Source organism: Camelus ferus, chromosome 1, assembly GCF_009834535.1.
Source record: "Camelus ferus isolate YT-003-E chromosome 1, BCGSAC_Cfer_1.0, whole genome shotgun sequence".
NCBI classification, from domain to species: domain Eukaryota; kingdom Metazoa; phylum Chordata; class Mammalia; order Artiodactyla; family Camelidae; genus Camelus; species Camelus ferus.
In genome coordinates this window covers 62,055,910-62,075,012 of record NC_045696.1, presented here as the reverse complement: position 1 = coordinate 62,075,012, position 19,103 = coordinate 62,055,910, and the positions used below count along the sequence as shown (strand labels likewise).

Sequence of the window (19,103 nt, the reverse complement as noted above, 5' to 3'; positions counted from 1 at the left end):
AAATCTAATCTGTGACTATTGACTCAGCCAGCTCTGGAGAGTGAAGGAATTATTGTTATGACAGAATGAGACCAATTGATTGCCTTACAAAAGTTTTGTTGGTCCTGAGAAAAATAACTGGGGACTATAATCTGCAATTTGAATCAAAATGTATCCCAGTCTCATTTCTCTACATTTAACTCTGACTAATCTTGGTAGAACCATCTAATGTATCAGAGAATTATAAATTTGAAAAATAATCAGTTTGAAAGTATTTTGATAGATAAAGGGAAAACAAACCAGGACGCATACCAACCTTAGGAATTAATAGCTTCAGTGATACTAAATACCATAACAGGATTTTGGAGGGGGAAAGAGAACAAATATATCACTTAAATCACTTTTTCCAAACTGAAAGGCTACATACAGTATAGATCCTAAAGTTTCAGTTGTAAGAACACAGCTTTATTATATAGACCTTTTTTGTAAAAATATTTTAAAGAATTCTGATGAAACTTGAAATTCTCATACGTATTTGTTTTTTTAATTCTCACGTTCACTTTTTTAGGAAGGAGTTACTTATTTTTATTATAGATTAAGCATTGCAACAAAATTTAATGAATTGCAGTTAGTAAAAACTAGCGTAGATGTCTTGAAGTCATATTCTGTTTTCTTCATGACCTAATCAGCATTTTTTTCTTCTTAAAAATCACCTAAAGCAGGAGTCAGCACACTATAGCCTGTAGGCCAAATCCAAACTGCCACCTGTTTTTATGAGTAAAGTTTTATTGGAACACAGCCATGCCTATTTGAGTATTGCTTATGGCTACTTTCAGGCTACTTCGGCACAGTTGGGTAGTTACAACGGAAACTACATGGCCTGTAAAGTCTAAAATATTTATTACCTAGCCTTTTTCAGAAAAAGTTTGCGAACCCTTGGTCTAAGAATTGGTGAAGTATTCTATTTCTTTTCTGGGATTGTTGCAGTAAAATGCAGTAGCAAAAATAAAGACAAAATAAAACTCTTTTTGAACTATTTTGAAGAGAGAGTGTAGTATAGTGGTTGAGCACACCATCTTTAGAGGATGATGGCCTGGATTGAAATCTCTGTTCTATTTATTAGCTGTGTCATCTTGGACAAATTACCTAAATTCTGAGTCTCTTTCTTCCATCTGCAGAAAACATGGATGAAAATGTTATCTGCATCAAGATTTAGTGAGAATTAAATGAGAGAATCCATGTGAAGCCTTTATTATAATACCCGACATCAGTAAAGTACTTGTTGTCACCATCATCATCATTATAGTCTTTATCACCACTTTTACTACCACTGTCATTCTTAGTCCCACAAAATATTCTGGCCTTTTAAGTGAGGGATCTGGAGATAAGGAGAAGCAACCTTATTAGAGAATGATAAAAAACTATATTTTAACAAGAATATTAGTAACCTTGACTGGGTCCAGCCAGGAAAACAGAAATCACAGTAATTATTTTAAGAGGTAAAATGTAATATTGGGAGGGGGGTGTTCAAAAGGAATTGGAGAACTGAAAAGGAAAAATAGGAACACCAAGGTAAAACATAGATACTAAAACAGGAAGCAGCTACCACTGGGTGGGACCTAGAGACCAAGTTGAGGCTAGTAGAACCCAAAAGTTTGGAGGAAGGGCACCACTGGTTTTAAATATCAGCTGGCAGTGAGATTTACTTCCTAATACAGTTTGAAAAGGAAAGAGATGAAAATCTTTTGAGCAAATTTTCTTGAATAAAACATGTTTTTTCAGATTAAAAAATAGACAATTAGATATTGCTAGATAGACAACAATTTGAAACTGGCAATTTGGGGGGCATTTTTTTATTTTGAAACTTCTGTTCTAAGGTCATCAAATGGTAGAAACACCTTTAACACCTTTTGATTGGTAGTGGCTACCCAAGCACACAGAATCTTTAGCATTATCTGCTGTGTATATAGCATGAAAGGGCGGAGAGGGATGGACAGTATTCCCTGAGTCTCTTTTGGCAGTCACATGGTTTCATTCATCCAACAAATATGTATTAAATACTTCCTGTGTACTAGATACTGTTCTAGGCTCTGGGCATACAAGACTAAGTAGAACAAGAATTCCTGCTCTTATAAGAGCTTATATTAAAGGGGGAGACGACAGATGATAAACTAATTAACTAAAATATGTAGTATGCTAGAGAAAAGGTAAAAAGAGAAGACAATAGGAAATGTGTCTATTTGTGCATATGAGGTAGGAGCAGGGGTGGGTTTAATAGGATAACTCAGAAGGGCTTCGACTGGAGGATGATACTTGAGTAAAGGTATGAAAGAAGTTACGGAATTGGGTCATGTAGATATCTGGGGCAAGAGCATTCTAGTCAGAGGAAAAGACTCTGAGGCCAGAACATATTTAGAGTATTTGGAGAACAAAAGGGAGGTCAATGTGACTGAAAGGCTAAGTGGAAGCAGAATAGTAGAAGACGACTTCAGAAAGGTGACAGGGGCCTGAATCATTTGGGACTTGTACAAGAATGAATAGACTAGGGTAAATGTGTGATTACTAGCAACCATTAAGGGCCCATTTTAGGTTAGTAATTATGACGTCCATGGTCGTACCTGTTTCTATAGCCCTATTCTGATAAAACTAGGGGGAAAGCATATAAACTAGGGGGAAAGCATATTGCAGTTGGTAATTTCATACCTATTTGTTAATTATGTAACCATATCTTTAAATCCAAGTTTTAGATCTCTGTTTAATTTAAATTTTTAGTGATTGTTGTCTCATCCTTCTACCAATGCAAAGTGATCAGCTGAATGCTGATAGAATACCATCTTTTTATAATGAAGGGAAGATATACCTTAACTAAATAGCATGAATCTTGCAAGCAGAAAAAAATTGAAGAACTAGACGATCTGTCTGTGTGAACTAACAAATTTGCATCCATGTTTCTATACTAGGATTGTAAATCATTAGGTCTATTTTCCTATCTTCCCTTGTTATTTTAAATTCAAAGATTTGTATTTAATCCCTTAGTGATTTGTTTAGAAATATATCTAGTTTTATTGCTGTTTGCTTCTGAGATAATTATGACATGGATGTCATATGCAGCTGGTTCAAATAACATGTTTTGGGATTTATATGGAAGGTACCTGTTTGCAGTAACTGTGGCAAAAAGGGCATTTGGATCAAATAAGAATCAGATCTAAGCAATGAAAAATACCTTTATTCTGAAGATACTGGATGCCTGTTGAGTACAGTGATTCCCAGTTTTGGTAAATCTACTGTGCTGTATTTTAGCCTTCTATAAACATGCAAAAGGCTTGCAGGTTTTTTTTTTTTTTATTCCTGGTTTCTCTTTGCCTCTTAGGTAGCTTCTTTGACATTTATTCAGAGAAACATGTCTCATTATCACATAGTATATCTTTAAACAAAGGAATTTGGATTAAGAATATTTAACCGTGCCATACAAAAACAAAATAAGGTCCTTACTAGACCAACAGTGGCATGGGGATAACTATTTTTCCTTGTTATACCTAAGATACTGATAACAAAAGATTTGCTAATTCATATATTTAACTTTCCCTAAATATGTTGTAAATTTATTTAGACCTTATTGAATCTTTATGTATGCTCTAAGCTCAATTTGCCCAATTCATGTAACATATTAATGTAAAATATAAACAGTTATTAATTGCATGTTAGTATGGTATCAGTTATCTTTTTTCAGTTTCATTTTATTCTATGATAATCTTTTTAATAAATAAGAAAATAAATGAGAAAAAGTTCAGAAAGCCTTGCAAATCTTTTATGAGTGGGTCTAGAATGATGTATAAAAGATAAATTTTTGTGGTCTTGTGGGTGTTATTCTTAATAGTCCTTCTTCCTGACTTCCCATCAGTCACCAGAAATACCAATTCTGCATTCAAAATTTATCTTTATTTGACTACTCATTGTCCATTTTCCTCATCAGCATCATTTGGTTAAAGCCACTGATGACCTCTCAGCTGGATTATCATAGCAGCCCTCCTAATTGTCCCTTTTGTCTCTTCCTATATCAGTCAGGATTCATATGCACATATAAAGACCACTTTAGTTATTTTAAGCAGAAAAGAATTTAGTAAAGGTTAAGTGAATTCAATATATATGTATCTTCCCATTTATTGAATGCGTGGGTGTGAAAGAGGGTGGTACATGGTCATAACTGTAGATATGCAGTACACATTAAGCATGTGGCTATACCTACTGAGACTTCAGACCTCTTTTTATGAAAATCTGTTTTAAAAGCTGATTTTATAGTTTTAAGATCTTACATTAAATTTAAAATGTAAAGTTGTGAGTAAATAACAAGAATTTCTAAAATGAATCAGTTAAAACATTTTCCAGAAAGCTGTCAATTTGATATTGGTATTTAAAAAGTGCTTTTAAAAATGTACAATCCAATTATATTATAGGAATTTACCATTTTCTGCAGTGTTCTTTGAGACAGTGTTAATAGTATAGCCTCTGTTGTCATGGAAACAAGTCTCTGAAGGCAGCCTCAGAGGCTGATGATTCCATGGTGTTGCTATGGATAGAAACAGCTGAGACTGTTGTTAGTCACATGGTCAAGATTTTTAAAAAAGCAACAAAACTCTTTGGAGCTGATCTGAGTGATACAAATGGAGCAGGAAAAGGATGATGCCATAATAGTCATACTGTCTAATAAAATATGTATACAAGATTTTTCGAGTTTAAAATGCTTATGCTGAATTCTTCTTTTCTGTAATAACCCCAAATATAATGCTTACTGTGCATTGCTGTCTCATTATTTATATTAGAGTCTAAAGTTTGTCATTTTCCAATTTAGAATCATTTTGTACAGCTACCCAGAATTCTCCCATGCTCTCAGTCCTGAGCTCATAATATCCTCTTGTCTCTTCATTTTACTCTGTTATTAGATCTAATGTCTGTGCTATTCCTCATCACTCAACCTTCATTTGATTATATATTATTTGTTTAGGGTGTTTTTTTTTTATATGAATTAAATGAGTTATTTTGTTGTTCTGTAATACTTTGTTACCTAAATTGGTTCTTGAAATTGTGTGTGTTGTTGTGTATGTGTTTTTGAAGACCTTCTCAGCAGTGTTTGCCTTTGTTAGGGAAGAGGCAGAGGCATATGTTCTTTTTCAGAGTACTTGCTCAGTGCCATACAGAATGGGGTAGATTGAGATGGTGTACTTTTTTTTTTTTTTTTAGGATTTTTTAAAAAATGGCATTCACATCCTCTAAAGGATCCTATTGAAAGGAGATTTAGAGTAGGCTCAGAGCCAGTGTTACAGTGAGGTTTAAATGTAGTATTAAAGAATTTATAGTCTATCATAAAGGGTTTTGGAGAGCAGCTGCCTAATGGAGGAAATTTTTGTGCTTGGCCTTGAAATTTGACATAAGCATATAGGTTTGCCTTTTTTTATGTTTAAGTGGATTGTTAGTTAGCTAATATCTGACACTCTTAAAAAGGCATAAGAAAACTTTTATAGATGATAGGTATGTCTGTTACTTTTGATGTTTCTTGAATGAGTTATTAATATGATAGTTGCCAAATGACAATTTTGTAGCTTCATCATTCCTTCTACATTTTTAATTGGTATTCTACTATAAGAAATGCTTTCTCTTCCCTCTATGATTGTAATTATTTATATATCAGTATGAATTCTTGGAGTCCTGTTTTTATTCAGTGGAATTTTATACCATCATTATCATTATTTATTTTGAGTCTCAAGTTATTCCCAGTTTGACTGATAAGAGCCCTTCAAGCTGACTTCTGTGTCCTTTGTAATGCCCTCATTATTCTTTGAGCACTTCCTTATTTTCTGACACAGCAGAATGTTCCAGGCTCATACTGCACTTGCTAGGCTCTAGCACTGAAATCAGCCATTTCTGCAAAGATTCCTCTTTTGTTTTTGCTTTTGTTTGTTTGTTTGTTTTTAAGTTAGAGACTGGATATTTAGAAACCATGATCCAAGTGCTGGGTATTTTCATGCTATTGAGGTGTTAGTCCTCCCAGGTCTTCTCTGTGGGCACAGCTAGGGTATGGTATATATGTACATGTACACACACATTTATTTCTGTGTTTATATACTTTGAAAATCATGCAGTCATACCAGTACCACCAAATCTAGTCTAAATTATTATATTATTGACCATATTTCCTGTTCTATATATTGCATTCCTCATGACTTAAATAACTGGAGGTTTATACCTCTTAATTCCCTTCACCTGTTTCATCCACCTGCCCCATTTTGGCAACCACCCATTTGTTCTCTTTGTCTATGAGTCTGTTTTTTGTTTTGTTTGTTTTGTTCCACATGTAAGTGAGATCATGTGGTATTTGTCTTTCTCTGACTTACTTCACTTAGTATAAACTCTTTTAAAACTTTTTCTCATACTTTGTCATAAATTAGGAGTCAGAACCTCTGGCTTTTTCAGGCGTTTTTAAAAAGTCGTAAGTATTCCACTGAAAGTTGGTTGACATTTAAATTATTTGTTTTAGCCTTATAATCTGGAATTCAGTTTTTTTTTTATAGGAACAATATATAAACGGTGACAGGAGCCCCAAGTAAGACCCACAAAGGCTTCATTCCTAATGTCCTTTTAAAAAATTGTGGTAAAATATACGTAACATAAAATTTTTACTATTTTAACAATTTTTAACTATATAATTAATTCAGTATTGTTAACTACATTCACAGCCATCACCACTGTCCATCTCCATAACTTTTTCCATCATCTCAAACAAGGAACTGGTTTAGACTGGGACATTAAAAAAAGAGGAAGGAATCAGAATCTAATGACTTAAAGTCTTTCTACAAGATACAAGAAATCCAGGTAGCAATAGTCCAGCAAATCTTTTCCTGATTCCTTACAGTTTACTTTATATGAGCTTAACTCAGTTGTAAAATGAAGGGTTAAACTTGATCTCTAGCTTCTTCAATTCTAATGGTCTTATAAAATCATAGAAATTTGTTATCATCTTTTAGAATAATTTGGAATGCATTTTTAGTTTATTTTCTTGAGCATAAGATGGTAAAAGATCATACTAATTGTTTTTCTCTTAATATGAATAGATCTCCCATTCCTCACCCTGCATTGTAGCATCACTGTGTATTCATTGTTGACAGTTGGAAAAGTAGAATTTGTAATATAGAGGCAGGGGAGAAAAGCTACTCATAATCCTTCCCCTAGAAATCAACTTTTCAAACATTTTTTCCATTTTTAAAATAAAAAGTTTTATCTTCCCTTTTTTATTTAATGTCGTGTCATGTCACAGGCAGTATCTCATATGACTTACAGGCTGTTCTTACAGATGATTGTTTATTGATGCATAGTATTTAATCTTACAAAATTACCATTATTTGTCCAACTTTATATTTAAGATATTCTGCATTTCCCCAACTATAAACAATGCTCAAGAGAATATTGAATATTAAAACATTTGTTTTTTTTTATTTATTCCCTTAGGATAGATTTCTAGAATTACTAAGTCAGAGTTCAAACATTTTTAAAGTTATAGATAATTACTTAAATAGCTTTTCATAAAGTTTGTATGAATTTATAGATCCAACAGCAGTCTGAGAGGATCTGTTTCTGTGCATTAGATTTTTTTGAGTTTTTTTTGTTGTGATAAAATATATATAACAAAATTTACCATTTTAACCAGCTTTAACTGCACAATTCTGTGGTATTAATTATATTCCCAGTGTTGTACAACCATTACCACTATTTCCAAAACCTTTTCATTACTAAAACTTTCTTTGTAACCATTATGCAGGAAACTCCCTATGCTCCTCTCTCCCTGGACACTGATAACTTCTAATCTGCTTTCTATGAATTTACCTACTCTAAATATTTTGTGTAAGTGTAATCACACGATATTGACCTTTTGTATCTGGTTAATTTCACTTAGTATAATGTCTTCAAGATTTATCCATGTTGTAGCATGTATCAGAATTTCATCCCTTTTTATGACTGAATTAATATTCATTATATGCATATACCACATTTTATGTATTTCTTCATCTGTTAATGGACACTTGGGTTGTTTCCACCTTTTGGCTGTTATGAATAATGCATCACTGAACACTGGTGTAGTATATCCAAGTCCCTCTTTTCAGTTCTTTTGAGTATTTACCTAGGAGTAGAATGGTAGGAGTCATATGGTAATCCTAGGGTTAGTTTTTTGAGGAACTGCCAAACCAAACTGTTTCCCACAGCGGTGGCACCATTTTCCATTCCCACCAGCAGTTTTTGAGGATTCCAGTTTCTGCACATCCATGTCAACGCTTGTTATTTTCTGGGTTTGTTTTCACTTTTTAAAATTACATCCCCCTAGTAGGTATGAAGTGATATATCATTTTAACTTTGATTTACATTTCCCTAATGAATAATGTTGAGTATATTTTCATGTGCGTGTTGGTCATTTGTGTATCTACACTTTGGAGGAGTGTCTATTCAAGTCCTTTGCCTATTTTTAAATTGTCTTTTTGTGATGAGTTGTAGGAGTTCTTTATATAGTCTGCATATTAAACCATCATCAGATGTATGATTTGCAAGATTTTCTCCCATTCTATAGGTTGTCTTTTCCCTTTCTTGATAAAATCTTTTGTGTACCAAATAGCATTAATTCTGATGAAGTCTAATTTGTTTATTTATTTCTTTTTGCCACTTACGCTTTTGATATCATATTTAAGAATCCATTCTCAAATCCAAGGTCTTGAGGGTTTACCTCTATGTTTTCTTCTAAAAGCTGATGGTTTTAGGGCTTATATTTAGGCCATTGAGTAATTTCCAGTTAGTTTTTATATAGGATGTGAGGTAGTGATTTAACTTCATTCTTTTGGATGTGGATATGCAATAGTCCCAGCACCACTACTGAAGAGACTATACATTTTTGATAAATCTAGATGGACTGATTTGATTTGCAACAGAAGGTCAACATTGTAATTTTATTTTGTGTTTCTTTTATTGATGAGGAAAAGCATAGTTTCAAGTTTAGCAATTTGTTCTTCCTGTTGTAATTCTCTCTCAAAGTACATTGTCCTCTTACTGATTTGATTTTAATTTTTTTTTATTTATGTAGGATGTCATTGGTATAGCAAATATTTATGAATTAATACAGTTTATAGGGATTGGGACTTGTTACAAAACATCTTTTCTATGTTCCAGCTACATTTTTCTAAAAATAATTTAATTAAGCCAGATAGAGTAATTGAGTACAAATATCAAAACTTCTTAGTTTAAATTATGTCACAGTGTTCCCACTTCCTTTTTTGTTTTTTCCGGTATTTGGCACATAATAGGTAATCAGTGAATGTAAATTGAATTAATGACTTTACAGGCAGATGTAAGGCAGATTATTACACTTCTTGATAGTAGGGGTTAATGGCATAGATTGTTTAAAATGATATAAATTCAGTCCTTTGAATATTTTGTCTGTGGATTTGTAAGCCTCAATTGCCTGCCTCATGGGCAATAAAATTACTTTGATTCTTTGAATGCAAAGAAGAAAATAGTCAGATATATCCTGAATGCTAGGAAGATATTTTTGTAGTCTATGAAGTGAGTGTCTTGTCTCCCAGTTGAGGAATATTGTTAAGTCATTATCTTTTATTATTTTTGTTTAAACATCTAAAGAGTAGTCATTCATTTTAATTACATAATCGTTAAAATTATTATTGGTGGTATAATTATTTCTAAAATAATTCTAAAATAATTTCTGGGGAGCATTTTCTCATTTAAATTTAAGTAATATTTTACCTGCTTCAGTTATTCCTGGAAACTATAACTTATCTTTATGACAAAACTTTCTGTTATATGTTTCCCTTTTATTTGGTATTTTTCCTGATTTTTTGTCGTTGATGATTTTTAGCCAACAGAAGCTGTACCTCCCTCTTCTCCCACTGTCCCTGTGATCCCTGTCCTGCCAGTCCCTGCTGAGAGTACTGTCATCCTACCCACCATACCACAGGTTTTTATTAGTTTCTTTTTTCTTTATAAAATTTTTATTTGTTTTTAATGTTTCATTTGTATTCTTTTCAGATTGTTTTAACTGTTTCTTTGTTAGATTTGGTAATTCACTTTGAGCTTCAAATGGTATTTTTAGGCAATGAAATATCTAGAATTTAATATAAAATGGGTTCAATATTTGCCATTTTATTAGGTTGTCTATGAAATAAGATACATTCTAAACTTCATAATATTGATCCTTCTTAAATTTAATATCATGCTTTTTGCACTTGTAAATCTGTACAAAACAGTTTTTAAATATTTTGCTTTGGGGAATTTTGTTTATTTTCTAAAGATAATAAGAATTATTGTCCTCCTGATCTTGTATTGGATGTATCATTTTATATATAGCATTTTATTTTCCAGTGTATATTTATCTTCTTTTGAAATATTCATCTTTCTGTCATTTGGTAGGATAACATACTTTACATTTATTATTTAAAAGTAATAGCTGATATATATATAAAATGTATGGGAACTCTTTGTGGTATCTTTGTAACTTTTCTATAAATGTAAAACTATTCTAATATCATAAGTTTATTTTTTAAAAGTTAACATATAACAGTCAAAAAATAAAATGAAATAATAGCCAAATGTCAGAGAATCTGAACATTTTTAGTTTTCAGAGCTCTAGTAGTCCCAAGGGATGGCTTATTAAGACATGAATTACCCTACCAACAGAATTATCCAAAGTTAAAATAATGGTAGTATTATTAAGTATAATAATAATGATCTTTGGTGTGAAAGATCTCAATCTCATTTAAAGTGTGAATAAGTGCATCTTTAGATATTTTTACTGTTATTGATCTGTAGCATAAAATCTAGTAAAAATGGTGTGTTTACTGTATAAAGGCAGTGTCAAAATTAGTCCTATTGGGGGAAATATGGAGTATCAGCTGTGATTATTCTCATCTCAGTGCCCTTCCCCTCTCCTTAAAAGTGAAAATCGGTAGGAACATTATACAAAATAGGATTCTAGGGGAAATATAAGGTATTACTAAGACTTTAATCTGTGTTATGTTACTACCTCCATAGTCTTTGACCCTTTATAAAAATCATTAAAAGTTAAATAATTGTAAAACTACCAAGAGTTAAATAGGTGAGTCCAGATGGATATTTTCTTTATATTGCAGAGAAGAAATTGAATTTATAAATAAAATATAATTCTAAATAAGTAGCCAAAGGGTTATTGTAATATTGTAATAATGTAACATCTTTCCAAGTAACTAGGATTTTTTTTTAAGTAGTTTCAAGTAACTAATTTTTTTTTAAGTAGGAGATTTGAAAGTTTATTTTACTCGTCGCTTTAACTTGTCTTTTGATGTTTAAATACTTTTCTGGAATCATTGGAAATTTTGTAGTAGTTTCTATTCTTATATTCAATAGGGAACCAATTTTTTCCTGTTTAAAGTTCTCTGACTTACTTACTCCAAGTGTCTCTAACTTAGCATCACACTACACTTGGAAATTGTTGAGACATTGCAAAGCCTTGTAGTTATAAATAAAGAATTTAGAGTCAGATTGATCTGGTTTGGAATTCCCATCCTACCATTTACTAGCTGTGTAACCAAGCAGCTTACTTAGCCATGCTAATCTTCTCTTTTTACTTATCTGTAACACTGAAGATGATAACAGTACTTACTTGAGATATTTCATAGTGACTGAAAGAATAATAATGTATGTGCAGCTGGCACAAGATCTTGGTTATTCGTATTATTAGTGTTATTTCACATTTCCTTAAGATAGTAAACCAAGGAACAAGTTTAAAAAACAAATGAGGATATGTGAACAAGAACCTTATTTATACTACCTAGCCTCATTTTAGGTTTTAAATATATTTATAAGTCCATGTAGAGTAGTTTAATAATTTATGTTGTTTTATATGAGAAGCTTCTGGTGAGTGTACCTCATTTTCCAGAGTAAGTATGTGCCTGATTGAGTGTAACATGTACATTATAAAATTAATAAAAGTGATATAAAAATTTGTCTCAAAATAAATTTTGAAATCCACACCTAGTATATAACCTGATTTTAACTTTATACATAGGTATAATTTTTCTTCTAAAGGTCTACTAATTTTTTTTCCTGAAGATTTACATTTTAGATGAGTCAGGATGTAATAGAAATAGAAATGGGAGATACAAGATATAGAGTCTAGTCCTGACTTGTGACCCAGGCAGGTTACTTAACCTCTAAGTTTTATACTCCCTTCATCTATTAAAGGGAGCATTGGGGCAGGGAGGACTAACTCCTCCCTAATTACTTCAGAATGCATTTGAGGACAGATAGATAGCTAAGTAGATGAAAATTTTTTAAATATTATTTTTCATTACTTGTAGAACTTTAAACTTTTTAGAGTACTTTTATATTGATCTTGTCATTTAAATTTTATAGAAACCTGCAGTAGGAATTATGCTTATTATTCAGAGTGGTACAGGGAAAGATACATTGAATGGCTGTTTGAAGCTGCAGAAAGAGCCTGGACTTTATAGTGAGACCTGGCTTTACCACTTTCTGGCCTTACCCCTTCCTGGATGTGTGATGGGGAAATTACTCAGTTTCTCACAGCCTCCGTTTCTCCACATAGAAACTGAGCGCATATAGGTGTATAACAGATACTAGTCCTAATGGAGATACAATCATATAATCTCTATGATACTGGCCTATTTTAATATGTAAGCTTATTTCCATCCCAGAGTAAATACTCTTCTCTAAAACCAGATTCTTTAGCTATCATGTAATTAAAGTATTGTCGAAAATGCTTTATAACTAATTTTATGTATTTGTGTAAAAGTCTCTGTTCATACTCAAATAGATGCTTTGGAGGGATTGATTTTGTTCAGTTTTTCATTATTGTTTCAATCATGTAGTTACTGAGATGAATATAACTTTTGTGTACGCAAAAGACAACTTGACAGATAGCTCCCACATGACATTAGAGTAGTTAACATTAGAGGTAGATCCACTGTAGAGCATTTTGTTGCTTCTGGACCATTCAAGTTTCACAAAAGATCTGAATGTTGACTCTTAAATGATTTGATCATTAGTATAATCTAAAGCATGACTTGATACATTTTTATTTTATTGATAATCTTTAAAAAATAGCATACTTGGGTTACTTTGGTGAGCCTTTTTTAACCATACACTAATATCTCACTGCAGTGCCCCTATTCTGTTTGTGTTTTGGGTTTTGTTTTTGTTTTTGTGTTGGTTTTGTATTATTTTCAAATCATTTCAGACTTACAGAAAGTTGCAAGAATAGTACAAAGAAATGCTATATACCTTCACATGTATCTCCCAATTGTTAACATTTTTACCTGCCACATCTGCTTTATCATTCCTCTTCTTATACGATTATGATTTTATTTTTTGTAAACCAGTTAAAAGGAAGTTTTACTCATTCCCCTCTTACCCGTGAATAGTAATTCTTTACAATACTAAATATTTTTCCTAAGAAGAAAAATATTACCATAATATAATGAACTAAGCCAGAAAATTAACATTAATATAATACTGCAGACCTTAATTATATTTTGCCAGTTGCCCCAATAATGTTCTTTATAAGAAAAACAAAAACAGGTCCTTTGGCCAGTCCAAAACTACAGTTAATTTTCATGAGTCTGCTTTAATCTGAAGTAGCTCCATAGTCTATCTTTTATGCTTGTGCACTTTTACAGGAGAACAGGCTAGTTGTTTTATAGAATATCCTGCAGTCTGTGTTTGATGCATTTTCTTAATTATATTGAAGTCATATATTTTTTCCCAGTTTTTTTTTTTTTGTGGTACAATACACATAATGTAAAATGTACCACCTTAACTATTTTTAAGTTTAAAGTTCAGTGGTATTAAGTGCATTCCTATTGTCATAGGAACATCATCATCATCCACCTGTAGAACTCTTTTCATCTTGGAAAATTGAAACTCTGTACCCACACTAATTTCCCATTCCTCCTTCCTCCCCCCTGGCAAGTGCCATTCTACTTTCTGTCTCAGATTTTAACTCAAGTACTTCATATGAGTGGAATCATAACAGTACTTGTCTTTTTGTAGCTAGTTTATTTCACTTAGCATAGTGTCCTTAAAGTTAACCCATGCTATAGCATATGTAGCATCAGAATTTCCTTTCTTTTAAAAACTAAATAATATCCCATTTTATGTATGTATCAAGCATTGCTTATCCATTCATCTGTCAATGAACAACTTGGGTTGCTTCCACATTTTAGCTATTTACACAGGTGTACAAATACCTCTTCAAGACTCCACTTTCAGTTCTTTTAAGTGTATACCTGAAAGTGGAATTACTGGATCATATGGTAATTTTTAATTTTTAGGTTAATCATACTATTTTTCACATTGGTATATCATTGTGTATTCCCACCAACAGTACGCAGTGGTTCCAGTTTCTCCACATTCCTCACCAACACTCCTTATATTCTGTTTTCATAATAGTAGCTAGCCTAATAGGTATGAGGTGGTAGCTCATTGTAGTTTTGATTTGCAGCTCACTAATGATTAGTGATGTTGAGCATCTTTTCATGTACTTACTGGCCATTTGTATATCTTCTCTGAAGAAATATCTGTTGAAGTCCTTTACCCATTTTTGAATTAAGCTGTTGGTTTTTTTTGTTACTGAGTTTTAGGAGTTCTCTATATATTCTAGATATTAGTTCCTTATCAGATACATGATTTGCAAGTATTTTCTCCCGCTCTGTGGGTTGCCTTTTTACTCTGGATAGTGTGATTTTATGTGCAAAATTTTTAGCTTTCAGAAGTCCACCTTGTTTGTATTTTCTTTTGTTGCCTGTGCCTTTGGTTTTATATCCAATGACTCATTCCCAAATGCAGTGTCATGAAGCTTTTATTTTCTTCTTAGGATTTTATAGTTTTAGATATTTTGTTTTAGTCATGGGCGTACTTTAAATTAGTTTTTGTATGTGATGTTAAGTAGGGGTTCAGCTTCATTCTTTTGCATGTGTCTGTATGTATCCATATCCACATCCGTTTTCCCAGCATCATTTGCTGAAAAGACTACCTTGTCCCCATTGAATGGTCTTAGCTCCCTTGTTGAAATAATTTTCCTGTATATGTAAGGGTTCATTTCTGCACTCTGTTTGACTCCATTGGTTTATGTCTGTCTTTATGCCAGTCCCAATCTGTTTTGATTACTGTAGCTTTGTATTAAGTTTTGAAATAAGAAAGTGTTGAGTCATGCAGCTTTGTCCTTCTTTTCAGGATTATTTTGGCTATTCAGATTCCTTGTGATTCCATATGAATTTTAGGATGGGTTTTTCTATTTCTTAAAAAAAAAAATCACTGGGATTTTGATAGGGATTGGATGAAATCTGTAAATTGCTTTCAGTAGTATTGATATCTTAGCAGTATTAAGTCTTCCTATCTATGAACGTGGTATGTGTTTCCATTTATTTTTGTTGTCTTCAGTTTCTCTTAGCAGTGTTATAGTTTTCATTGCATAAGTCTTTCACCTAGTTGGCTGAGTTTATTCCTAATTATTTTATTCTTTTTGATGCTGTTGTAAATGGAATTGTTTATGTCATTTTCTTTCCAGATTATTTGTGTATAGGAATGCAACTGCTTTTTGTGTGTTGACTGTACCCTGCTACTTTGCTAAGTTTGTTTATTAGTTTGAACAAATTTTTGTGTGATACTTTAGAGTTTTATGCATTTATGATCATACTGTCTGCAAACAGATAATTTTCCTTTTTGTTTGAATGTTATTTATTTTTCTCATTTGCCTAATTGACCATGACTTTCAATACTATACTAGATAGACATGGTGAAAGTAGGCCTGCTTGCCTTGTTCCTGATCTTATTAAAGGAGAAGTTTTCAGTCTTTCACCAAGAAAAAGTATGATGTTCATTGTAGGTTTTTCATGTATGACTTTTATTATGCTGTTGTAGTTTCCTTATATTCTTGTTTAAGTGTTTTTATCAGGAAAGAATGTTGAATGTTGTTAGATACTTCGTTCCTGCTTTGATTGAGATGATCATGTTGTTTTTTGCCTTCATTCTGTTGACATGGTGTATTACATTGATTTTTCACATGTTAAATTATTCTTGCATTCTAGGAGTAAATCCCACTTGGTCATGGTGTATAATCCTTTTAATATGCTGCTGAATTCAGTTTGCTAGTATTTGTTGAGATTATTGCATCAGTATTCACAAGGGATGTTGGTCTGCAGTTTTCTTATAGAACCCTTGCCTTTCACTTTAGTATCAGTGTAATGCTGGCCTCATAGAATAAGTTTGGGAGCACACCTTCCTCTTCAATTTTTGAGCAAAGTTTGAGAAAAATTGATGTTAGTTCTTCAGATGTTTGGTGGAATTCAGCAAGAAAGCCATCAGATCTCAAGAGCTTTTTTTTGTCAGAAGATTTTTGACTACTGATTCAATCTCCTTATTAATTATAACTATTTTTTAAATATTTTATTTACTTTGTGCAATTTTTTTGTTTTTGTTTGGGGGTGGTAATTAGCTTTATTTAGATAGTTAGTTAGTTTTTAATGGAGGTACCAGGGATTGAACCCAGGACCTCGTGCATGCTAAGCATGTACTCTAACCACTGAGCTATACCCTCCCCCACAAGACTACTCATTCCACTTCTTTTTTTTTTTTAATTGAAGTATAGTCAGTTTATAATGTGTCAATTTCTGGTGTACAGCACAATGTTTCAGTCATACATGAATATACATATATTTGTTTTCATATTCTTTATCACTGATAGCTACTACAAGATATCGAATATAGTTCCCTGTGCTATAAAGTATAAACTTGTTTATTTTATATATACCAGTCAACATCTACAAATCTCAAACTCCCAGTTTATCTCTTCCCCTCTGGTAACCATGAGTTTGTTTTCTATGTCTGTGAGTCTATTTCTGTTATATATATAAGTTCATTTGTTTTTTGTTGTTTTTTTTTAGATTCCACATATGAGTGATATTATATGGTATTTTTCTTTCACTTTCTGGCTCACTTCACTTAGAATGACATTCCCCAGGGCCATCCATGTTGCTGCAAATGGCATTATTTAATTTTTTATGGCTAAGTAGTATTCCATTGTATAAATATAACACAACTTATTTATTCAGTCATCTGTCAGTGGACATTTAGGTTGCTTCCATATCTTGGCTATTGTAAATAATGCTACTATGAACATTGGTGCAGGTGTCTTTGAATTAAGGATCCCTCTGGATATATGCCCAGGAGTGGGATTGCTGGATCATATGCTAAATCTATTTTTAGTTTCTTGATGAATCTCCATACTGTTTTCCACAATGGCTGCACCAAACTGCATTCCTACCAACAGTGTCGGAAGGTTCCCTTTTCTCCACATCCTCTCCAGGATTTATCATTGCCCACAAGACTATTTAAATTTTCTATTCATAATTCAGTCTTGGTTAGGACTTTGTCCATTTTGTGTAGGTTATCCAATTTGTTGGTTTAGACTTATAATATTCTTATAATCCTTTTTATTTCTGTATAATTACCAATAATGTCCTGACTTGCTTCTGAATTTAGTAATTTAGTTTTCTCTCTTTTTTCCTTAGTCCATCTAACTAAAAGTTTGTCAATTTGTTTATCTTTTCTAAAAAGCAACTGTTGATCTCATTCAGTTTCTCTGTTATTTTTCTTTTCTCTTTTATTTATCTTTGCTGTAGTGTTCATTACTTCATTCTTTGTAGTAACTTTGGGTTTAGTTTGTTCCTTTTCTAGTTCCTTAAGTTGTAAAGTTAGGTTATTGATTTGAGATCTTTCTTGTTTTTTAAGCTAAGCATTTGTAGTTGTAAACTTCCCCCTTAGCACTGCTTTTGCTGTGTCTCATGAGTTTTGGTATGTTGTGTTTTCATTCTCATTCATCTTTTAAGTCTTCTAATTTCCTTTGCAGTTTCTTCTTTGATTCATTGGTTACGAGTGTGTTGTTTAATTTCCAGAACTTGGCAGATTTTCCATTTTTGCTTCTGTTATTGCTTATTCTCTTCATCCCGTTTTGGTTATAGGAGATACTTTATTAGATGTCTTTCTTTCTAAATCTATTGAGGCATAATTTGTGACCTAACATATGGTCTATTCTGGAAGATAACTCCAAGGCACTTGAGAAAAATGTATCCTGTTGTTGGGCAGAGTGTTCTAAATATGTCTGTTCTGGTTGGTTTATTGTGTCCTTTAAGTCTTCTACTTCCTTACGTATGTTTTGTCTGGTTATTTTACACATTATTTTGAGTGGGTCATTGAAATCTCCAACTGTTGTTGTAGAAGTATCTATTCTCTTTAATGCTGTCATTTTTTGTTTCATAGATTTTGATGGCTTGTCATTAGGCATACAAATGTTTGTAATTGTTATATCTTCTTGCTACATTGAACTTTTTATTAATATGTAATGTCCTTTGTCTCATAACTTTTTTTATTGAAGTATAGTTGATTTACAATGTGCTAGTTTCTGGTATACAGCACAACAATTGAATCATACACACATGTATACATAGTCTTTTTCATATTCTTTTTCATTATAGGTTATTGCAAGGTATTGAATGTCTCTTGTAACTTTTTTCATTTAAATTCTATTTTGTCTAATATTAGTGTAGTCACTCCTGGCTTTTGTTTACCATTTGCATGGAATATGTTTTTCCATTCTTTCACTTTTAACCTGCTTGTGTCTTTGGATCACAAGGGAGTCTCTTGTAGGCATCATATGATTGGGACATGTGTTTTTATCCATTCTTTCAATTTTTTTTGATTGAGGAGTTTAATCCATTTACTTTTAAAGTAATTCCTGATAAGGAGGGGCTTCTTTCATTTTGCTATTTGTTTTCTGTATTCCTTATAAATTATAAATTCCTTCCTAAATTACTGTCTTGGTTTTTATTTGTAAAATAAATTTTTTTGTAGTGGAATGTTTAAATTCCTTTATCATTTCCTTTTGTGTATATTCTTTGGCTATTTTTTCTGTGGTTACTATAGAGATTATATTGACTATCCCAAAATTGTAACACTCTAATTTGAATTTATACCAGCTTAACTTCAATAATATACAAAAACTCTGCTCTTTTTAACAGTTCCAT

The 19,103-nt window shown here is 32.1% G+C and overlaps 1 protein-coding gene across 9 annotated transcripts in view; it reads left to right on the top strand.

Annotated features, from left to right (window-relative positions):
* DLG1 (discs large MAGUK scaffold protein 1) overlaps window positions 1-19,103 on the top strand; it is a 228,975-nt gene that overhangs the window by 98,743 nt on the left and 111,129 nt on the right. For 6 of the 9 annotated variants that reach the window (XM_032481563.1, XM_032481556.1, XM_032481549.1 and 3 more), the window contains one exon: window positions 9,887-9,985. The exons of the other annotated variants lie outside the window; for them this stretch is intronic. In XM_032481563.1, coding sequence (XP_032337454.1) covers window positions 9,887-9,985 — 99 coding nt within the window. The remainder of the gene's footprint in view (window positions 1-9,886; window positions 9,986-19,103) is intronic. 9 annotated transcript variants of the gene reach the window in all.